The 22,863-nt window shown below is 41.7% G+C and overlaps 1 protein-coding gene across 5 annotated transcripts in view; it reads right to left on the bottom strand.

The window, feature by feature from the left end:
- frmd4a (FERM domain containing 4A) overlaps positions 1 to 22,863 on the bottom strand; it is a 126,017-nt gene that overhangs the window by 71,629 nt on the left and 31,525 nt on the right. Inside the window, exons 1-2 of one of the 5 annotated variants that reach the window (XM_054777039.1) lie at positions 11,046 to 11,739; positions 10,840 to 10,931 (exon numbers count right to left, since the gene is read on the bottom strand). The exons of 3 other annotated variants lie outside the window; for them this stretch is intronic. In XM_054777039.1, coding sequence (XP_054633014.1) covers positions 10,840 to 10,905 — 66 coding nt within the window. In that variant the 5' untranslated portion in view covers positions 10,906 to 10,931; positions 11,046 to 11,739. Of the gene's footprint in view, positions 1 to 10,839; positions 10,932 to 11,045; positions 11,740 to 12,999; positions 13,230 to 22,863 lie in introns of those variants that run through there. One more of the 5 variants, XM_054777036.1, reaches the window with a different exon arrangement.

The following is a 22,863-nucleotide window of genomic DNA, read 5'->3' on the forward strand; positions in this document are numbered from 1 at the left end:
TCTTCACTTCCTTCAGTCGGGGGCTTAACCAGGTCACCGGATTAATGTGACGTTATGGCTGTTATTTGGTGGTCCAATCATCATTTTGCATGGACGTATACTGTCTATACATCCGCCCACCAACTGCAGCCCTTGTGAGGGGATCACATGCGGGGGGAACCTCAAAAGGAATATGGGATGTTTTGCCATCTGGTCGGGAGATTATCTCTAAAATCCCACATCCAGCTTTCTCTCCCTGCACTGGCTGGATTTTCGGAGGGGAGGGACGGGAGTGGGGGGATCACACACAAACACGCATCAGTGACATCAAGCCTACATTATTCTAATGCAAGATAGATCATCTGTATGCAAAACAGTGCAGGAAATTAGCCAGATTTCCACAAAGCAGCCACAGACTCCCCCACACCATTTTAAGGGCCAACAGCCATTCAGCTGAGTCAGTCCCCTTCACCCACCCCGGTGGTCTTTACATGACCATTAACGCTATTGCACCCATGAGTTATTGCAGCATCCGCTGACTTGCTGTCATATTCTTGTCATCACTCAGTGCTGAGCTCTGTTTGCCTCTGCACATCGATACTGAGCTGTCGGTTGATTAACTTGAGCGGATCAATACACATGCACACAAACACAGTATGCAGGCCTGCATTGTATGCACACTCACTGGACGTTTCATTGGATACATCAACTAGGATGTAGTACAAAAGCTAAAAATGGTGCATTTAAAGGGTAGACATTAGTTATGGGCATAGTATTGGTATAACTATTGTTAAGAACAGAGACGCTTGAAAGTGGCTTTCTTACCGATATTCAATATTGCTTAGCACCGATATCAACTGATACCGATATAAATAGTAGCTCTTCCCTCTAATGTTGTTAATAGGGATGTCCCAATCCGATCTTCAGGATTGGGATCAGCTGCCGAGCTGCTGTATTTTGAAGATCGGACAATATTGGCTTCCGCCATGAGAACGGGCCGATGCGGTTACTGTATAACGTTTGTAACTCTGGGCCATACTCCAACATGGGAGGCGCGGTAATGCACCTCAAAGCTGGTTGCCACTCGACTGCCGCCATCCACAAGAAGAAGAAAACGCAACACCACCATGCAGACATGTCCGCGGTCTACCATGGTGAAGTTAGTTTCACGTTGGATATTCTGCTCTGTAGTTACAGCGACTGTTGTGTCATTGTGCGTGGCGCTCGCACGGGGATCGGAAGCCAAAAAATGTGGATTGGGACATCCCTAGTTGTTGATGAACGCATTATGCTCCCTCTGCTCGATGTATTTCAGAAATGTTAGTGCAAAATACAAGAAATACTGCAATATGCAATACAAGTAAAAAAAAAAAAAAAAAAGATCAAAACACTTTGTGTGACTCTTCCTGAGGTGTGATATTAGATTAGAACAGGGGTGTCCAGACTTTTTCCACCAAGGGACCGTATACTGAAAAATCAAAGGATGCCAGGGGTCACTTCATATATTTATTACTTATAGATAGGGATGCACCGATCAGGGTTTTATGCGGCCAATTCTGATACCGATCATCCATGAGTGAAATCGGCTGATACACATACGGATACTGATCACATGGATTAAGTGTACATTATTAAATTTACTATTGGCTATATGATATGAAAAGGGGAACCATAAACTCACACTAATTTAGAGAAAAACATATTTGACTTACTTTTTCTAGAGAACATATATCACTGGTGAAAGTTACAGAAGATGAAACACCTTCTTTCAAGAGACTTTGGATGCGAGAGCACAGAGATTGATGGTGCTCCAGCAGGACCCCCGTCGGCAAACCCGGTTTCCTCCACCGCCGCCGACGGCCGGCCATCCACCCAGTCTGACGAATTCAACCATTTTTCGGGTTATCTGCCTCTGACTGCCACGCACACACAGGCGAGTATCCAGTGTCGGCCACACATCGCTAATCATATCGCAAGCCCCGAAAACTTATATTTTATTATATATATATATATATATATATATATATATATATATATATATATATATATATATATACAGTATATATGTATATATATATATGTATATATATATATGTGTGTGTGTGAATGGGGCGCTTCGATCTACATATTTATATATTATTAATATATTTATATTTTGTTAGTTTGTAAAAAGACACAGCCATTTCTCATGAGTAGTGAGCACTGGTACACTGAACAATACATTTGTAAATTTGGATACAAACATAATACAAATGTCAATATGAGAAGGAAAGCAATCTGGACTTCACACCTGGCTACTGCCATGATGAACAGAGACTCTTAAACAGGTAGGGGAGGGGAAAGAGAGGCAGTCAACAGTTGATGATTATCTGCAGACTACAATAACAGCAATAATAACCATGTCGTTACACTGATACCTCTGTGACAGTGCCAAACAAAACTGAGCATTGTTATCTTTGTTAAGGCACGATTTTACTGAATTTCCAGGTCTTGCACCGAATCTAATGCTGCAGGCTCATTTTACAACAAACTTGAATGAAAAGGTGATTCCAACTGCAAATGCCAGGTCTTTATATCAGATTAAAAGCAGGCGGTCAAATGAGCATCCACCTCCAACTCCCTCTTGCAGTATCATTGCAATAAGCGAGGACCACCCACCGGCTTTAGTGAAATGATACTATAAAGATAGACATGATGACACACAAAAGATGCCCAACCATCATACAGGAAAAAATCATCTGCTGCGGTAATCCCCCGTCAGCATTATTAATTCAACAGCCTGCCCCACATCAGTGTGTGACTGACTGTGGCCTACATGAGAAATATCAGAGGTTTATTTATAACTTAGCGCCGGTCTGCAGGCAGACAGCTTCCAGAGCACAGGTCCTGCAGGTAGAAGCACATGACAGGCTGTGGGAAATTGAACACATGATTCATATCTGTCGTCTTCGCACTGTGGCGGCTTCCGTGTGGTGCTTGACGTTCATTCACGTTGCAAGGATTAACAGGCACCGCTGGTTTGAGACAGAAGAGTTTGCCACGTTCACAAGGATCTGGCTTGACACCCTCAACGTGGAGGTGACAGAGCAACCTCCTAAATGAACCGTTTGGGTGGGTTCCCTCTCCTTTGCAGCTCCAATTTTCCTGCTAAATTCAGTTTCCTCAAATCCAGCAACCACGGTACACCCTCCCTCACCACCTTTCCTGCTCATCTTGACAGACGTAAAAATCTGAATGTTGAAGGCACTCAGCAAGTATGCAAAAAAAAAAATCTACACATGGTAATTAGAGGATGTGAGGCATTAAACGATGAAAATCAGGCGTTAAACTGGGTGATTCTGAGATGCCTCAATGATCTGGGTCAACAGTCCTCGAAAAAAAATCAGCTATTAATACATCCCCCAGATAACAACACATAAGGTTTGGCAAATACAAACAGAAACCAGAGAAGGAACAAAGATCTAATACTAGGTGATGTTAATAAAGTAATTGCAAACAAAGCACAGAGATCCTTTTAAGTTTGCTGCGTGATTGTGAGTAGACATCTTCCTTGTCTTTGTACCACAATGTAATAAAACGCAGCGTTGGATCTCAGCTGTATGTTTCTGGCATTAATTTAGCCTGATAACCCAAGCTGTCTCTGCCCATGGGCTGTATGACTCATCCCTATGGTCCTGCTACTCACTGGGTTTTTTCTCTTTTTGTGTCTGTTTGCACGTTGACACCCTCAAGCTGGACACTCTCGCTCGCCAAGGCTGTTTGCATGTTATCACTTCAAGACCGCAGTGATGACAAATGATGCAGCTGCTGTGTGAACCTACATCCTCAATCATTGAACTCTGGCTGAGAATTTACAAGGCTTTTGCTAATCCACTGCAATTAGTAGAAAAAAATACACATGTGCAAAATAATCTTCAGTATTTTAAAAATGTGTTATTTTATTTAATCCATGCATTTTCTATGCCGCTTATCGTCAGGGTCGCGGGGGTATACTGGAGCCTATCCCAGCTGACTTTGGGCGAGAGGCGGGGTAGATCCTGGACTGGTCGTATTTTAATTAACATTTTCATTATTATTAAATTATATGAATTATTTTAACTCCAACTACTATTGACTCATGGGAGAATATATCTTATATTGTGTATATATCCATCCATGCATTTTCTATGCCGCTTCTTCTCATTAGGGTCGCAGGGTCATGCTGGAGCCTATCCCAGCTGACTTCTAGGCGGGGTACACCCTGAATTGGTCACCAGCAAGGCACATATAGACAAACAACCATTCAAGCTCACATTATGTTTTTGGAATTTGGGAGGAAACCGGAGTACCTGGCGAAAACCCGGAGAAAACCCACGCACGCACGGGAAGAACATGCAAACTCCAAGGGAGACTCAAACCAAGGTCTTCCCGATCTCTAGACTGTGACTGTGTGGCCAACATGCTAACCACTAGACCACCGTGCAGCCCACTGCTAAAAAAAATAAAGGGAACATTTAAACAACACAATGTAACTCCAAGTCACACTTCTGTGAAATCAAACTGTCCACTTAGGAAGCAACACAGACACAGGTGGACAGCAAGACACCCCCAATGAATAAATACATGAAAATAATAAATAACATAATTAATCACTAAAATAATCAACGACATCAGTGACCATCTTCCAGTGTTTAGAATTTACAACAAAAACTACAATACAAGAAAGATGGAGGACAAAAAGACTTTGTCCTACCCACAGAGGACAGTGTCAACGCTTTAAAGAAAAATCTACAAGAACAAAGATGGGAGAGTACGTACAGCGGAAACGAGGTGGATGACGCATGTGAACACTTTCTAAACACTTATATGAAGCTCTATGATAAGAACTGTCCCCTGAGAGAAATGTCCAAGAAGCAACAGAAAAGCAATCTGCCATGGATGACAAAAGGACTGAAAAATGCCTGTAAGAAGAAAAATACATTAACTATGAAAAGAACAAACTATTTAATAATAATATTTCATTCATTCAGATCTAGGATGTGTTATTTTAGTGTTCCCTTTGTTTTTTTAGCAGTTTATACTGTATATTGTATACATTGTAAAATGCAGTGAAACCTCTTACAAACCTGATGGGTTCCCTACAGAGGTACATTCATTTCGCTTTCATTTCCTCACAACAGTGTTGGTTTAGGAGGGCCTCAGGAACACTTTGACATGCCCACAAAGGTAACAGATTGCCTGGGAGATTTCCAGGAAACAGGGACAATTATGCGCCTTCTGGTGAAAAACTGGGCCATATTTGTATTTTGGAAAGCTTTGTCAGAGCCCAGGGACACGCTGTTCTGGTCAAATCGCATCAATTCAGCGCAACATCTGCTGGACCTGCTGGGAGGTTACTGTGTCTTCACGTAAGTGTATTAGCTTTAAAAATGATTGATATTTGAGCTATTCATTTTCAAGTGTGATACATTGTCAATACTGACTGGCATACATTGATTATTTAATATGATTAAAATCGTATTCCATTGATGAGCTGCAAGCTGATTGGCTCTCCCATTGTGTCCCTCACAGCCTCACTCCACCGCCTCCTCTACACTCACCAAATCAAAATATGATCATGCTGAGAGAGAGGGAGGATTGTGATTGACTTTTCCACTCCGAGATGACAGCGGGACAAATTCCCAATGAGAACGAATGCTGGCGTTCACAAATAGTTTATTGAGAATTTCTGCATACAATCATGCCGTTGCCAGTGAAGTCGCAAAGACGACAATCTATGGCAGACTCTTTGCATTAGTGGTTTGTGCACATATTTGTAGAGCATATGCAAGGCTAGCCGTATTCTGGTAGTATGATGCAGCTTTGCTTGACAGGGTGGCTACTCAAAAATCAATCGCTCGCTGGAGTTAAGCCAGGCCAAGCCTCTGAGAAACATTTTCCCTTTTTGTTTTGTTACTATATTATAATGTATGCCTTCAAAACAAAAGCACCGTAAGATTTGCAAGTACATAAGCACATACTTTGTCAATGAAGAACACCGGTTGCGAAAGACCGCTGGACAACCAAAGGCCATTGGCGAGCAGTCCAAATAACAAACATATTTACCAGCAAAGATTAAAGCCATGACAATGGCTTTTAACAGCAGAAATACATTTACCATTCTGCTACAACCACAAATAGAAGACAACATTGGCAAACTATGTAGCCTGAAGGATCACGTCCATCTTTTTGACTATGCTTTGTTTGTAACCACCACAAGGGGCTTATACTTGTAGGCCTACACTGTAGTGAAAAATGTACCATCAAAACCCCCCAATTCCCATTCACTACCATTAAGCAGCCACGATGCCTTGATGGAATTAGAATGAGAATATATCATTGAAATGTCCCTATAAGTATTTTATTATGAGAGCAGCGGCTGACTTGAATGGACGTGAGATGTGCAATTTGCAGTCGTGAATAGCAGATGAGGCCTCTGAATTACACCCCCCCCCCCCAGTGTGTGTGTATGTGTGTGTGATAGGCAGCTCACAGCATATGATGGAAGGTGAAGGCTGAATAATAATGGTAATTAGGGATGCTCCAATCAGGGTTTAATGCTGCCGATTCCGATTATCCATGAGTGAAATCGGCCGATACTGGTCACATAGATTAACTGTAAATTTTTCCATTTATTTATGAAAAGTGCTATTGGAGAGGTGCCGTATAAGTAGGCCTGTCACGATAACAAATTTTGCTGGACGATAATTTCATAATTGACTGCGGCCTATTATTACTCCAAAAGATATGCATGTATAAGCAAATATCACATATTTTTGGCATAAATTAAGCATTTTCAAGCATAAAAATGAACTAAAATACAAATATAAGACATTCACAAAACGCATTGAGACACGTTGATATGTAGTATTCTACACTGGTCACTAGGTGTCAGTAATGTTACATTAGCCACTGCCAGATGTCAGTCCAAAAAACAAACAACAAGGAACTTATACAACAATGAACTCTCCCACACGTGTGAGTCAATATTACCTTATTTTCTATTATTATGTCTACTATACTGGGTAATACGAGTGTAAATGTGACTATGAGATGTTATATTATGTCTCAAGGTTTCTAATAGGGTTAAAAAAATGTATTTACAAGGTTGTAAATAGTGGCGACAAATTGTGCAATGGGATGGACTAATAACAACGTAGCGTGTCCTGTGCAGTATAACAAGGAGAAGACACTGGCCTGAATATTGGATGCATTTAAACTGAAGAGGGAATAATGACCAGGGGGGTGGGGCAGGGTGGGCTTCACAGGATGGGGTCAGCTTGCTATAATTGAGAAATTTTGTCACTGGGCAGAGGACACACACATTACATAACATATTTTGAGCACACAGCACACACAGTCAATGGCTACACTCTCTCTCTCTCTCTAAGCGTAGCCAAACATGGATGCAGAGGTTCTACTGATTGAGGTTCTGTTGCGTTCTGCCTACTGAAAGCACTCATGACATGACCTGTGTTGCAGACTTACCTTCCCCACAAAATCAATCTTGCTTTATGACAAATGGGAGGACATGCATAAATGAGCAGCTGTGATGGAAACGTTCCCATCTTGCTACTCTGTAAAAAGGCGGGGGATTGAGACAGAAACAAGGAAAAAAAAAAGGAGGGGGGGTGTTTGGCTCAGCCACCAAGCCTGTGTTAAAGAAGGGATGTTGGGGGAGAGGACTCGGGGATGGGGTGAGGAGTTGGGGGTGTGGGGTGTTGTGCAAGGAGGAGATTCAATTAAACTACACAAGGAATGAATGCATTTTTAATCATGGCGCTCCATTTCTTGACGTGACAGTCACAGGCTTTGTGCAAGACTGTAAGGATGAGGAGCCACCATCTGTATGTGTGTGTGTGTGTGTGTGTGTGTGTGTCCTGCAACTCAGCAGCCCAGCAACACAACACACAATGACTTTGGCTAGAACCGATGTGTGTATGCTATGAGCAGACATTTTACAGGATCCAATTAGCACATACACATCATGCCACCATTTGACTAAGAGGCTTGTCACTGTGGACGTGTTTGTGTTGCCGTGTGAATGAAAACCTCTGTGGCACGGACTCCATGGAAATTAAGCTAGTAGCAAGCAATGGGGAACTATTCTGCCTTCAAAACATGAATAGACTTAATGGTCTTTTTTGTAAGGCTTCCCTTGGGCAGAGTATTTATTTGTGTTGTATTCTGTGGTTTCTTTCTCTTTCTGTTTCTTTTGTAATAACTCTATATGGAGCGATTTTGGAATTTCGAGCTTCCAGGCATGACTTTTCAGCTGTGTCGTGAGTAGCCTTACATATACAGTGCATGAAGAAATTAGAGTGTTGACCTGAAAATCCAAAGCCTACCACAACAGTTCTACTGTATTTCCTGACCTACTTTCTATGTGTGGAAGGTTCATTCCCTGAATCCTCTTAGCATGACTGAATCATTCATGTACACTCCATGCGCTACTCTTACGCTAATTAAAATAGTTGGATACAGTGGCTGTGCACTCTGTAGCCAATGAGTGACAACATAAGGGGTGGAGAAGACTGTCATTATCCTAATGACCACTAATATGCCATTAGTGGCCCCCTTCCTCTTTACACGTGGTTGCATCAGTTCACACGTAAAATAAGGTGCAGGTTCATGAACTGAACAGTTGTAATACAGCGGAACCGACTAGAATAGATGGCTGTATGACCCTGAAATTGTACAATTTCACCCAAATTTTCGAAAATAACACAACGTCGCACAAGTTTGAATCACTGCCATGCGTATTGCACAAGACCTCAGTTCAGCCAGCCTCAAAAGATTGTTTTGCTTCTCCTTTGGTTTATTTCCAGTGTTTAGAGAAGTATTTGAGAAGACAAGAAGAAGGAGAATATACACGACACCATGCAGTTATCAAAGATAAAGTGGAATTTAACATTCTCAAGTTTTACCACAGCCGCACGGCGTTTCAGTGGTTAGCATGTTGGGCACACAGTCAAGAGATCGGGAAGACCTGCTTTCAAATCTCCGCTTGGGCATCTCTATGTGGAGTTTGTATGTTCTCCCCGTGCGTGCATGGGTTTTCTCCGGGTACTCTGGTTTCCTCCCACATTCCAAAAACATGCATGTTAGGTTAATTGGTTGATTGTCTATAGGTATGAATGAGAGAGTGAACGGTTGTTTGTCTATATGTGCCCTGCGATTGGCTGGCAACCAGTCCAGGGTGTACCCCGCCTCTCGCCTGAAGTCAGCTGGAATAGGCTCCAGCATGCCTTAATGAGGATAATGGAAGTTCAAGTTCAACAATTCATTATGCTGCACTTTAACACTTCATCATTCACAATTGTGTGAATGTTGAAGTGTTGTATGGCTATTGAGTTGTTTTAATGACAGGAGTGAACTTATTTTTACACTTGTATGAGTGCTAAATATGCTAAAATTGAAAATTGCTTGCACAGTTTGATGACAGTTTGACAGTGAAACAGATTAAAGTGACTGTGAGTGAGTTATTACTATTTATAATGTATGGGATTCCCCCCCAAACATACAAAACAATCACCAGTTTGACCAGTGTCTACTGTAGATTGACTGCATAGTAACATCTAGCAGATTGTATAACATACCAACAATAAAACAACAACAAAAATGGACTTGTGACCTTGTAGGCATCTCTTTTTTTTCCAGGAAAAGTAAACATTTTCTTAATACAAGCTTGTCTAAAGCCTTAGATGTGTGCAAAAAAGTGTGCATGCCCCACTGTGTGTGTGCATGGTAAACAACAAAAGGTGGGGCTGATTTGAATATTCAGCAATGCAAAGTAGCCATCTAGCCCCTTGTTTCCGGCATCCATTGGCAATTAGCAAAATGAATAAATAAGCCATGTAATTAAGCTTGCTGAGAGGAAATGTAGAGGAGGGAAGAATTTTTTCCTCGATGCCATGCAGTGCATGAATAATCAAGCGTTCTTCACTATTATTTATCATTTCATACCAGTTTGTCGTGAAAATGCTGCAAAATTGGGCAAATTGAATGCATTATATTGATGCCCAGCAACACTGTAAAGAAGGTGGTAGAAGCTCAGTCTATCTCAGCAAAGAACAGATTACGCTTCCCTCCAACAGATGCTTGCACTTGTAAACAATGTTAAAGGGAAATAGGAGCTTAGTGACCAAACTCATTACATCATCAAGCAGCTCCAAGAGAATGGGACACTGTACTTAGCGCTTGTGTCCATGCTGAGGCCCTTAAGGTATCTTAAAGACTGAATGCATGTCAGTTTTCATTGGAACATCCAGGAAGCGTCTCGTAAACCACGGGAGACTGAGTCATCTGTCTCTTAGACAAGTGTCAGGAGAAATGAATATGACAGTCACATCCACCAGACTTCTTCTGTTGTTCTTGTTCCTTATTTCATTCTCAATCCTTCCTACCTATATATATTCCCAGTGGGGTCCTTCACATTCACATGTAAAGGATGTTGATGTAGAAGGTAGATAAAAAACCCATACCTCAGTTAAATGGATGAATTTCACATGTTGAGAAAACACTCCTAAAGCCTCTCCTTAGTGGGCTGACCTTGCGTGGAGTCATGTAGGCCATGAAACCCAGGTTAGCTCCTTGGACTATCAATTTTTCCTGCAGGTTACTTCTGACATACAATCGGCACATTGTTTTCTGCACTAATTAATGAGAGAGCATCTGGAAGAGACATGAGCATATGCTGGCCTCTGGTCTCCAACTGTAATTATGTACAGAGGTCAGCATAGAGAAGTCATGCACAAAGAGAGAGAGAGTAAAATAAGACGTTTTAAAGGAATTAAGTAAATTACAGAGTCTAAAAGAGAAATGTGAACCAAAAAGACTTACAAAGACATCCGTGAGCATATGCTCCAGTGTCACCTCTATGTCCTCCAGGCGGGATGAGAGAGTCATTCTTCCAGCTAGTATGAAAATAATCTCTGCAAAAAGAATTTCAATTGTGCTGAATCTATGTTAAATCACAGCAGTCAAATAGTTTAAAGCCATTTTCCAAGCGAGAATGCCATGATTTTGTCCAACGGTGCAATACACACCAATAGGTATTCCGTTTCCAAGAGTGTCCCGTATTATCCCCTTGGTGGCTAAATTAAAAGACTTGAGACAATCTCCATCTACTAATCTGAGCTATTGCGGAAAGGCACAGGGTGTGTCTCACTCGCCATGAGAGAAGAAAGTGAGAAGAACTTGTCATCGTCAAAAAAGTCACAAAGTGTAGTTTTGTTTTAATTTTTGTGATATTTGTTGGAACAGGATGTCTCCTCCCTCCCCTCCTCCTTTTTTTTTCCTCCATGCCCTTTCAACTCCATGACCACAGTGGATGTCTTTGTACAAAGGGAGAGCCTTGGGGCTGGTGATGCCCAGTTCTGGGCACTCTTGGCTGGGGTCATCCTCTTTCACACTGGGCCTCTCATCAATGCGCCTTTGTGAAGACCTCATTAAAGGCCAAGCCTGGATCTGGTATGTCCCACAGACACATAGGGGGACAACAACAGAGATATGTCGTGGACCTGACAGGAAACTTACGTAACTCTGATGGGAAGGGGGCGGGCGTGATGGGGCAAGCCATTTTAGGGAGCAGGGAAAAATACAGGGGCATTATTAAGGGAGGAAGCAAAGTGAAAGACAGGAACAGGGAGAGCGAAGGATGTTAATGGAAGGCTTTATGTAGAGGACTTGTTTTTTTTTTTTGCTTAAGTGCTGGTTACCTCTGTAAGGAGATTCAGTTTGAGTGAATACATATGGCCGAAGACAAGGGGGGAAGGAGTGGGGGGCGGCAAGTTTGTCAGGGATGTTCCAACAAACAGGATATGGCTGGAATAAGTAGGGAGACACATATCTCATTTACATAAATACATGTGCTCTGCAGCCTGTTAGCTGGCATATACAGTACTAGCCTCGAGACCCCAAATATAGGGCAATTCATCTTTTCATACTGTTTTCTAGAGAAAAAAACAGTCTTACATTTGTGGACTGCCAAAAACTGGGCTCACACATTACATTGCTTCATGATAAGCTCCCTGTATTGCACCTGCTCCTCTCCTGGCTTTTTACCGTCCTGGAAAGCCAGTGACATTTGCCCTCTGACCTCTCGTGGGTGTGAGGTCAACAAAATCAGCCGCTCAACGGTTCGCACATTAACTGTGCTGCGTGGTGCGTTGGTGTGTGACAGAAATGATATTACACAGCCTGGATTTTGCACTCTTGTCATCAAATCACAGGTGCCACCACACCTTACAGGCACCATAACACACTCGGATAGGTGATTAAGACAAAATGCAGTCAGTCATTGGGTCTTTGTAGCCCCCGGGAGGCCTTTTAGTCTTCCTGAAGAAGCTCCTGATGCAGCCTGCAGTGATTATGCATCAAACCACCATTAATAAGTCAGACATATCCCTCTTAATTCTCATCGGCATGCCGCTCATGCATTATAAATACCCTCTTACTTGAAGGTGAAGGCGGACTGTACGCAGCGTCTAAGCAGCTGGCAGGTGGAGTGTAGAGAGCAGCAATTTCTCACTGTTGACCCGCATTTGTCATTACAGAAAAGCTTAGCTCCAGCAGAGGCCACTCGGGCCTGGATGTCCCAGTGTGGCGCTGTCATCCACGGCCAAACACCAGACTTCCATGAGAAGGAGATAATAAATGAAGACGGGTGGGGGGGACTAAAAAACTAAAACCATTTTAAGAGCTGAATATCATCAACACCGCACTATTTATACACCATTAATATATCTGGTATTTTCACGTTGACATGAGCACTGGTCTGTATTGTATTCCACATGTAATAATGTATCTATAAATATTAGAATGCCCAGACTGATCCTCAATATCTTGTCCATCTAACACTGAACACCAGTATTTGCAAGTTCACAACGAACAGCTAGAAAGACTGTAAAGCTAAAATATGCAATCCCCAAAACACTATCAAATACCCCAAAATCTAGTACTCCGACATTTCTGAGGAAGTCCAACAAAATCTGACAGTACCTTTAAGTGCAGCATGCCGATGCAGTCAGACGTATTAGTCCAACGTCCTTCATCGAAGCTTACTGTCCTAGTAATCCAAACAACATCCAAGACAAAAGAGCTTTGACTTCCGCAGCAGCTCACACTTTGCATGGTAAACAGAAAATGAACAAGCCCCAATTACTGTCAACCTTAACCTCTGAAGGCATTTACCACTCATTCCTAAGTCTGGGCAGGAGGAGTATGCCTCTTCATCTACCTGATTGATGGTGATGAGATACGGAGCTAATCAACCTCCGGGCAGGCTTCCAAGTGGTTTAAAGTTTGCACTGCACACACTCAGTCATTCAAAAATAGCATCTACTCCAGTCATGTTGATAAAGCCTCTTAAGGAAGGTTTGCAGCCAACTGTTTCAGGGATTTATTATTTATACACTTTGACACAAGTAGTTTGATAATCTGCAGAATCAAGGCACTGTCCACCACATGTGCTTGTGCGCTTCAATGTCTGCAAATACTACTACTGCATTTATTCGAACAGTGTCCCTTTCCTTTTTGTAGATTTTGAGTGTGTCTGTGGGAAGTATCTGTTCTAGTTCATCCCACTGGTGTCTGACGGGGTTGAGGTCAGGGTACACCAAATTCATTCAACCATGTCTTTATGGACCCGTCATGCTGGAACAGGGTCCTTCCCAAAACTGTTCCCACTGAGCCGGAAGATTATACCCTACTACTCAAATGTAGGATGGTAATTTATCCCAAGAAAAAAGTCTGATAAAGACGGGTTATCTCATATGAGGCATCTAGAAATGTATACATGCAAATCAGCAAGTGGCAGCAAACGAGTTCTCCCTAAGCGAGTTAGAGCTTTCCTTCCTGTCACAGACTCTCACACACATATATACATACACAAGCGACGTGAAGATGCAGCACGACACAGAGCCATACTGAGGAGGTATTCATTAATTTTCCATGCCGCTTGTCCTCACTAGCATTGCGGGGGTATGCTGAAGCCTAACCCAGCTTAGGCGGGGTACACCCTGGACTGGTCGCCAGACAATCGCAGGGCACATATAGACAAACAACCATTCACGCTCACATTCATACCTATGGACAATTTAGAGTCACCACTTAACCTAACATGCATGTTTTTAGAATGTGGAAAGAGTACCCGGAGAAAACCCATAGGTGGAACATGCAAACTCCGCACAGGGAGATTCGAACGGAGATTCCAACCAAGATACCCCAGATCTCCTGACAGTGTGGCCAACATGCTAACCAATAGGCCGCTGAGGAGTTAATTTTATTATTTTTTCTGATTTTAAGCAAAACAATGTAGCCTTTTAGTGTCTTTGATTTTGTCTTAAAAATATTTGTCCAAATGCTGGTCTTATAAATGAAGGGTTGATTTACCTGTATATTCAGGTTCCTCTTATATTTGGGTCAATACTGTATTTTATCCACTACCTATACTGTATATCTTGAAGACAATGATGTTGTGTTTAGTTTGTTTTTACTGAGAATTGTCTTAAATGTGGGTCAATTGGGTAACTGATTATGCCTTAACAATTTTGTCCATAGTGTATCACCTTCTCCTTTTTGATTTGAATTTGTGTCTTTTTTTTTGTGTGCCCTGATCGATCAGTCCAGGGTCTACCCCACTTCCTGCCCGAAGACAGCTGGAATAGGCTCCAGAGGACAAGTGGTACAGAAAATGGATGGATGCATGTTTGCCTTGATTGCTGGAAGCAGCATTGCGTTGTTATTCTTTTAGTAATGTGAATTTTGCTGCGTCACACTGCACCCTCAATATGTCACTCCACATTAGAGCGGATGTCTCTGTTATGTGTTTTTTGTCTCTGGGAGCTGCTTTGTGTGATTTCAGGAAGGCATGTGAGGATAAAGGAAGGTGCACTACTTTTTCTTATGTGTTTTTTTCTGCAGGGAGAGTCATCAGAAGCATTTGAACAACCAACAACATGCCAACTTTTCTACCTTGGAGCATTAAGCGTGTGTGTGTTTAAGAGGCAAGAAGCAGACAGAATTCGACAGTAGGCATATTTTCAATACTGGTTGTATGAAGGCCTCCTACATTTTTAGCCTTGGTAAACTTAGTCCAGTTTACTCAGCAACAAGACGGCTTCCCATCCAAACACAAATAGCTACGCATGCACCTAACGACACTTCCAATTAACACTTGAGTAAGCCGGCACGCTCGTTTGTCGGTTATCCTGGGCAACTTTTATGAACTACTCTAGCGTGCAAACGGCGCACTCACGTTCACTTAGCATCAAGACACTCACGTGGAGTCCGCGTTCTCATACTCCATGCACGATTAAGAGTCTGATTTGTAGCAGTGAGCGTTAAATGTTTGATGGCATGGCTACATATTTAATCTTTACAGGGTCGATCATGAGACAAAATGGATTAGACATGATTGTGCTCTCTGGGGAAAACAGTGGCAAGAAGAGAAACACGGGTTCACACATTCAAACGTGTGCATGTGTGTGTCTTTGTGTTTCAATAATGTAAACGGAGATTCCGTAATGTATCATTGTAATAGTCATTGTAACGGAACATTTGGATTTTTTTAGATATGTTTGATTATGGTGTTCAGCTTGGGTTTTTTATGGATTGAGCACAGATAGTATGGTATATTTGTCAGCCCTAATATCTGACATCATTTTATTTTGTTCATCGAGCAGTGTACTAGCGACGTATGCTATAGTGTAATACATATGATATTGAAAAGCTTAGCCAAGTGAATCAGGCATTTTCAAAATAAATCTGTAATGAAGTTTGAATGACTATTAGTCATACAGCAGATATAACAATCGTTTAATTTTATGCTTTACTGAAAATCATCACATACGGTAGAGCCAAATGCCAAATGTTCACCGTTTCATGCATGGGGTGTCATAATTTGAATGTAAATGACTTGCAATTATCCTGGCTATAAATAATCACATACATCATAAGTTATTTTAGCCTATCTTGTCTAACCAGTGAACTAAAGACAACATATTTAAAATGCTGTGCAGGCAAAAACAACAATAAATAGTTCTCAAAACCTTATTTCCCAAGTCTCATGAAAACATTTTGCCTGTATCTCACAATCATCACAGATAGTTTTCATTGCTCAGACCTTTATTTCAGACACATTCGTCTACATGCAGCATTTACAACCCTCATAAACCGCTCGGCCTCTCATGACTAAACGACTATGCTCTTTTATAGACAATGAATCCTCAAGGCGCACACAAGCCAACAACTTAAACGCATATGTGGACATAAAGTAGAGAGGGGATGCACCTGTGCACCTGGTTGCACATGCATTTGTTCCCTGCAAGAGCTGACCTGACCTACTGAATGTTGGAGCACACAAGCATAGGCTCCCTGGAGAGCAGCAAAGTCAGGCCTGTCTTCGTGAGCTCTGCCTCTTGCTGCAGCCATGACATTAAGATACTTGTTAATATACAAACCTCAGACAGGTGAACTGATTCGTTAGGACACGTGCAGATTGTGGTGTGTGCTGTTCAGGAAGGTGGTACAGATTCATTTCTGACCTCACTTAAGACAATACCTCTCTAAAGCCTTGTATTCACCAAACAAACGCTTTGATTCAACAGTGGAAACGCAAGCCTGATCCAAACTGAGCCACGATGAACTGAACCAAACTATATGCTGCAAATGTGGACTTATGACAGTGTTTGATGCCTCCCTGGCTATGGATTTGATTTTGTAGATTGAAACATTGGAAACTCTTTGTTTTCGACTGTTTAAACAGACATTTACCACTGACTATAGTGATAAACGCTACAGAAAGGGGGCAGCCAGATCCTATGGGACCTTGGCCTTTACAGGGGTCCCGAGATGATGGACCAATCAAGTCACCTATTGTTTGCTTTTGTCCTCTTCACCTCCTCAGTAGTCTGATAACATATGTGCCCTGACAGGCTGGCGCTTGATCACTCCCAGGTTCCACTTCAGGTCAAGGTCGCTTCGTTTGATATTTGCCATGATCTTTAGCCTCATCATTGCCATGGAAACCAAGAAGCTTCTGCAGTAACAAAAGAAAAGAATAATGGGAAAGAACAGAGGAGGATGGCCTTGTGGGAGGGAGAGCTTAATCCCATGTAATTGCCCCTTCAGTAGACAAATAATAATTAAGATGTATGCACAGCCTCATACATGTGCTACCCTCTTATCTTGGTATCCTACTGTTTCGCCTCATCATTATTTTCTGTCTTACTTGCTGTCTCCAGTCTTTGTCTGCTCTGTCATTGTTGTCTCTGCCTGGGACAGGAGGAGGATCACCATAAGGTCATTAATAATACACATACTCTCCTGCTTCCCCACCTGGTGCCTTCCACATGCTTCACCAAAGAAGCTACCATGACGGATGGGCAAAGCGTGGCTCACTAAAGCTCTGTGTTTATTGGGGCCAAAAGTGCCAGTCGCCACCACCGTCACACAGCAGCAGGACAGCAGGCCAATGCTCATTAGAGCTGAAGGTCTCCCCTCATTGGCTCCATACATAAAAAGGACAAGCGTGGAGGCTGGTTGCACCTGACAGCCGGGAATCTTTAGCGGTTTCTTTGAGGATGTGAGGGAAGAATCCAAGCACAAACACAACTTGAAACAGAAGCAGTTAGGGAAGCCTTGGCAAGTCAAGGGGAAGCCCATCACAGAGCGCCCTCTGGTGGCCAGAGCGTGTGAGGCTTCCAGCCTAAAAGTGCAAAAGACATCCAAGGACAACACATACAAGCCCACAGCACAAGCAAACTAAAAACTAATTATTTATTATATATTACAGATATATATTGTTCTATCAGTACTACAATTCAGGTAACCATTCAAGGTCGCAATGGACTTGGATAGTGAGTTTGTATGCTTGTGTGATGCTAAGACGTTAAGCAACTAACAACTAATGAACCAATTCTCAAGAAACCTGATTTGAAGATTATTAAATGCCCAGTTTTGTAGACATTCTCAGAGAGGTATGAGGTTATGTTTTATCCTAGCTTGATTTATTTTAGTATTGGCTTTCTTTGTAGAAAATTTCACAAAAAACATTGTGGACACAAACGCAACACAAAACACAAACGTTTTTTAAAAATCAATAAAATTATTTTTATGCAAATCTCGGTAAAGGTGCGGCTCTGTGAATGCTTGTCAAATTCTATTTGTAAACTATAGGGAACTTTTTAGTGAACAATTCAGGCAGGATGCAGGATGTGGGTATCAGCATTATAATGGTAAGCCTGGGTGGTTTGTCATCTGATGTCGTTAATTCAAAAAAAGTGTTCCGTGATTGAGAGCTTGTCTGTGTCACAATTGTCATCACAGGAATCGCAAAGCTAAAAAAGAACAGCGTAAAGTCATCACTCTCCAGAAACAACACTACAGGCCAAAAAACAACAGCTGTCGTCAGAAAACAGACACATCCGTACAAACACCTCCAGACACATATTAATGGCTTTTACTGCAACGGCAGATGTGCACATCTGCTCAGAATGAAATACCCTCGAGTACATGCATGCACATATTCACACACGGGAGGGGAGTGAGATGGCAGAGAGAGACATATAAAGCTGATGCATGTCGTATTTAATTGCTTTAACAACCAGGGCATCGGGGGTCAGTGAGACACTTATGGTGATGCAAATATTCCCTGGAGTAAGGTGAGTATCAATCTATCAATTTCATATTTAGGTTTAATTTGATGTACTGTGTACAGTGTAGATATTGGAGAACTGCATTAATAAGACACCTGGCAACCAAGGTACGGCCTTGGTAGCTAAATACCTACACTGGAGAGATCAAATAAAACAGTACATCAAGCCTAATTATCCAAGATGGCGCCGTTGTGTATGGCTGGCCGTCTATTGCTGATTTTAATTTTTGATGGTTTTAACATACTGCACTCAACAGTTCAAGTCACCGCTGGTGTATCACCAGCCACACCGAGTTTCATCCCTACTCTCTCGGATAAAGCGCTGCTGCCGTCGCCGCCATCGCCACAGCAAACGCAGCAGCCGGCTGGTGAAGCTAAAAATTGTTCTGGTGCGTTTATTCCAGCGCTACCTGGACGTGGAATGGATTATGTGATTGATTGCCTCATTACGTCTGGGTCCTCTATGGGTCCATTTGGCTGCCTTGTACCGGTGGCTGGCTTGTGGCTGTTATTATTTTAAATCTCCAGGGACTTCGGACCGTGGAGGAGGAATGGCGACTGTTTATAAAAACACAGTAATTAATGCAAGCAATTAGGGGTGTCACGAGCTCTTGCGAGATTAAAAAGGGGCGAGATTTCTCATTTGAAGAAAAGCTATCTTGCCACAACAGGGGAGCCAGACGCCAATCAGACTAGTAATTCTACATTTGATCAAACTTACTCAAGATTTGTCAGATCAAAACACACAGATGTTCAGACTTGTCTTCACTCTTAATCACCGAGCGGTTCTATTTAAGCTCGGCTTTGACTGAGCACCAACTTGAGCGCGGTGTTGACAATGAAGAAACATTGTTGCTATACTTCGTGAGCAGAGGTGCGTATTAAAAGTGAAAGACAGAGAGTGTTTCTTGCGTCATGCATTTATTCAGTAATTAAATAGAACAGTCAACAAAGGTGAAGCATCCGCAGCGCAGGCAAGCTGAAGTGGCACTCCACCTTAATGCTGCTGTGCAGGATCTGAAAGCTGCATAAACCCTTCTACAATGCAATCCAACACCCAACCAGCAAAGAAGACTGCCAAGAAGACAGAGCTTGGACACACTCCTGGCAACACCTCACCTTGCTGCCGAAACATGCATGCAAAAGTGGAAAATGAGAGCAAAAAGGAACGATGTAACTGTAGTAAAACCTAAAATGTTCATAAAATATCACAAAGATAAAATCACAAAGATTTGTCTTTAAATTAGAGCTGTCAATCGATTAAAACATTTAATCGTGGTGAATCACATTTTGTCCATAGTTAAATAATTAATCAGATTTAGTCGTAGATAGAAATACATTTTTTTTATATCTATAACAGCCTTTTCATGTTCTGTGTTTAATTTTGTCTTTTATTGTTTATTGTGTATTGTTTTTACATTGTTTATTATTTTTTTGTTACCTGTCAGGGGGCTACAGATGGAAACTAGCAGTTGTGCTATAATCTGGCATATTTACATCTGTATTTTTTGCAGATGTTTATTAATATGCATTGTCTAATAAACAAACAAACAAACAAACAAACAAATAAGTAAGTACAGATGTGGTACTCTGTGGTAAACGATTTGATACGCAACTACAATAACTACATCAAACTTTACGCAAAGGGATATCAATTTTGGACATCTAATGCTAGCGAAGCCGCACGTGGGCTGAGTCGTTATCATGTTGGCCACACAGTCAGGAGGATGTTTCCTATATTTTACTTTATGTACAGGCATTTGTTTTCAACTGTGGTTGTTAAAGGGCTTTACAAATAAAGTTTGTATGGTATGGTATGGTATATACTTCTGAGCGTGGAATCATTAAAAATTAAACACAAGACTGCTTACATCACTTGCGACAATAGTTGAAAAAGTATCACTAAGCAGACATTAAGTAAAATGTTCGCATCATCATTCCCTTATAATAAAAAACTGTAAAATCACTAAGCCTGATTACCGTTTTTGGTGTCATGCACTCCTGCTTCCAAAATTCCACGGCACCTCTAAAATATTCTCCACCCTAGAGTACAATTTTGAGCAGATTTATTCCCCTTTCATCCTGGCGCCTTCATCATTCTGTTACTCCTGACTCCCTATCCATCCATTTGTTTAGCCGTCCATTTTTCCAGCTGCTCCTAACCTGCAAGCCTCAGCCTTTCTGAGCAGGCGACACTGAAAAGATGTCTGGTGGCAAATTTTTGCTCTAACCAGCTGTGCATATAGCATATTATTATGCATGCAAATTGAACATCGTACACGTATGTGTGAGGCACTGAGCATTAGAGAGAGAGAGAGAAAGAGAGAGAGAGAGAGAGAGAGAGAGAGAGAGAGAGAGCGAGCGAGAGTGAGCGTCTTTGACATCTTTCTCTCCTTGAGCGTTGTGGCAATCATCATATCCACATTAGTGTACCCGTGTATTAAAATGTTGTTTATCCATTATCCTTACCAATTCAGATTGCAAGTGTAAAAAAAAAAAATGCTTTAGGATGACCATGTGTCAACACGTCAAACAATGATGGTAGAACCTTGAATGGCACTGAAGTCGTACAATTCAAAATTCGACCAAAGATTGAGAGGTTTAACAGTCATCATGCAAGATAACACGCAAGATTTCACGTCTCGTCATACGTCAGCTCAGCATCTAAACGATTGACTATGTTTTGCTTTTTCTTTGGCTTTTATTTGTCAAGTGTCCATTTGTCTTCAGTGCTAAGCGTGAGTGCACCATAGTTTTATATATAGTGGTTCAATTCTTTTTACACGTGTATGGCAAGGTAAGAATTTTAAAAGAGAGATGCATGAAGTCAACTTGATTTCACCAATCTTCTCTTGGTAGTTTTTGTATTTTAACGAAATTGTTGGCTAATGTTAGGAATGTATAAATGTGACTTAAAGAATAACCTGTGCAGTCAAAAAAGGTTTTAGGATGGTGACAGTTTGATCCTGAACAGGTCAATGCGATTTCCATTATTTTATGTTAGAAAAAATATGGCAAATATAAACAAATTAAAGGCCATCCTTACAGTATAACCTTGGAACAGATTGTGTCTGACCTACCAAAAGTTTCACTGTAAAGTTTTTTCTCAATGTGCTTATTACTTCTCTTCCTGTTTCATTGTTTGGAATGGCTAGCATCCTTTGCACAGCTGTTTCCAGTCCTCTGTTGTCTTGTAAAAAGTGCACAAAGCTTGTATCTAACATAACACATGTGGTGGCCAATGGGATCAACCAAAATGGACCCACGCCCAGGAAACTTGTCGTAGTTGCTACACTGCCAATTACCCCCAAAGGAGACCCAAGGCCAAAGAGCAGGGACATGGATTAAACCTGAGTGATTTCCCTTTGCAACAACTTCAGGCTGTGACTGCAATTTTGATTAAGCCATTGGACTGGAACACAGCACACTCAGCTGCGACCAACTGGGAGTATTACATGTAGTTGTAGCCAGTTGTTATGGATGGACTTCCAAATTAGGTTTCACAAAACATGCAAATCTTTTTTCCCCCTTCTCAGTCCTTGGTTTCCTTCCTTTCAGCCCCCCCTCTGGACAGTGATGACACCAGTCCACTTCATGGATGGCCAATCAATCTTGAGCAGACTGGCCAATGGCTGTGGCCTGCTTCTAATCCTGGGAGAGAAGACAAATTGGGTAGAAATAGAAGTGTGGGCTTGTAATGGGAGGGTGAGGGTTGTATGAAAATGTCCAGATTATAAAACAAAATGGGAGAAAATGTATGATGGGGTTAAGAAACGCCTATTTCCAATGTTGATGTATGCAGATCTTTGGACAGGGTGATGCATGATATCCTTTCAATGCAGAGGTCACCCTTCATGGTAGGGGTGATATTACTAATCCTCCGCTCGTTTATCAAACAGTGGTTGTTTGAGTGTGTGTCTGTGTGTGTTCATGCGTAAATCCTAGTAAGAGAGTGTGTAATTGTCACTCAGATATTGTAAAGGCAAAATGTCCCATCAGCCGTTGCTGTGGCATAAACATTTGACAAACTGTCGAAAACAGGGATTAAACGCATCTTGCCAAATGAGAGTCAAATTATCCCCATTATCTGAAGGATTGATTAATGAGAACATTTATATTATGCCACTTCCTTTTTCTTTTTGTGAGTTTTTACAGAAATTATATTTCAATGGCTTCTCTAGGAAAGCCTGCAGCGTGACGGTGACCAA

Source organism: Dunckerocampus dactyliophorus, chromosome 5 (assembly GCF_027744805.1).
Source record: "Dunckerocampus dactyliophorus isolate RoL2022-P2 chromosome 5, RoL_Ddac_1.1, whole genome shotgun sequence".
Taxonomy (NCBI): Eukaryota; Metazoa; Chordata; class Actinopteri; order Syngnathiformes; family Syngnathidae; genus Dunckerocampus; species Dunckerocampus dactyliophorus.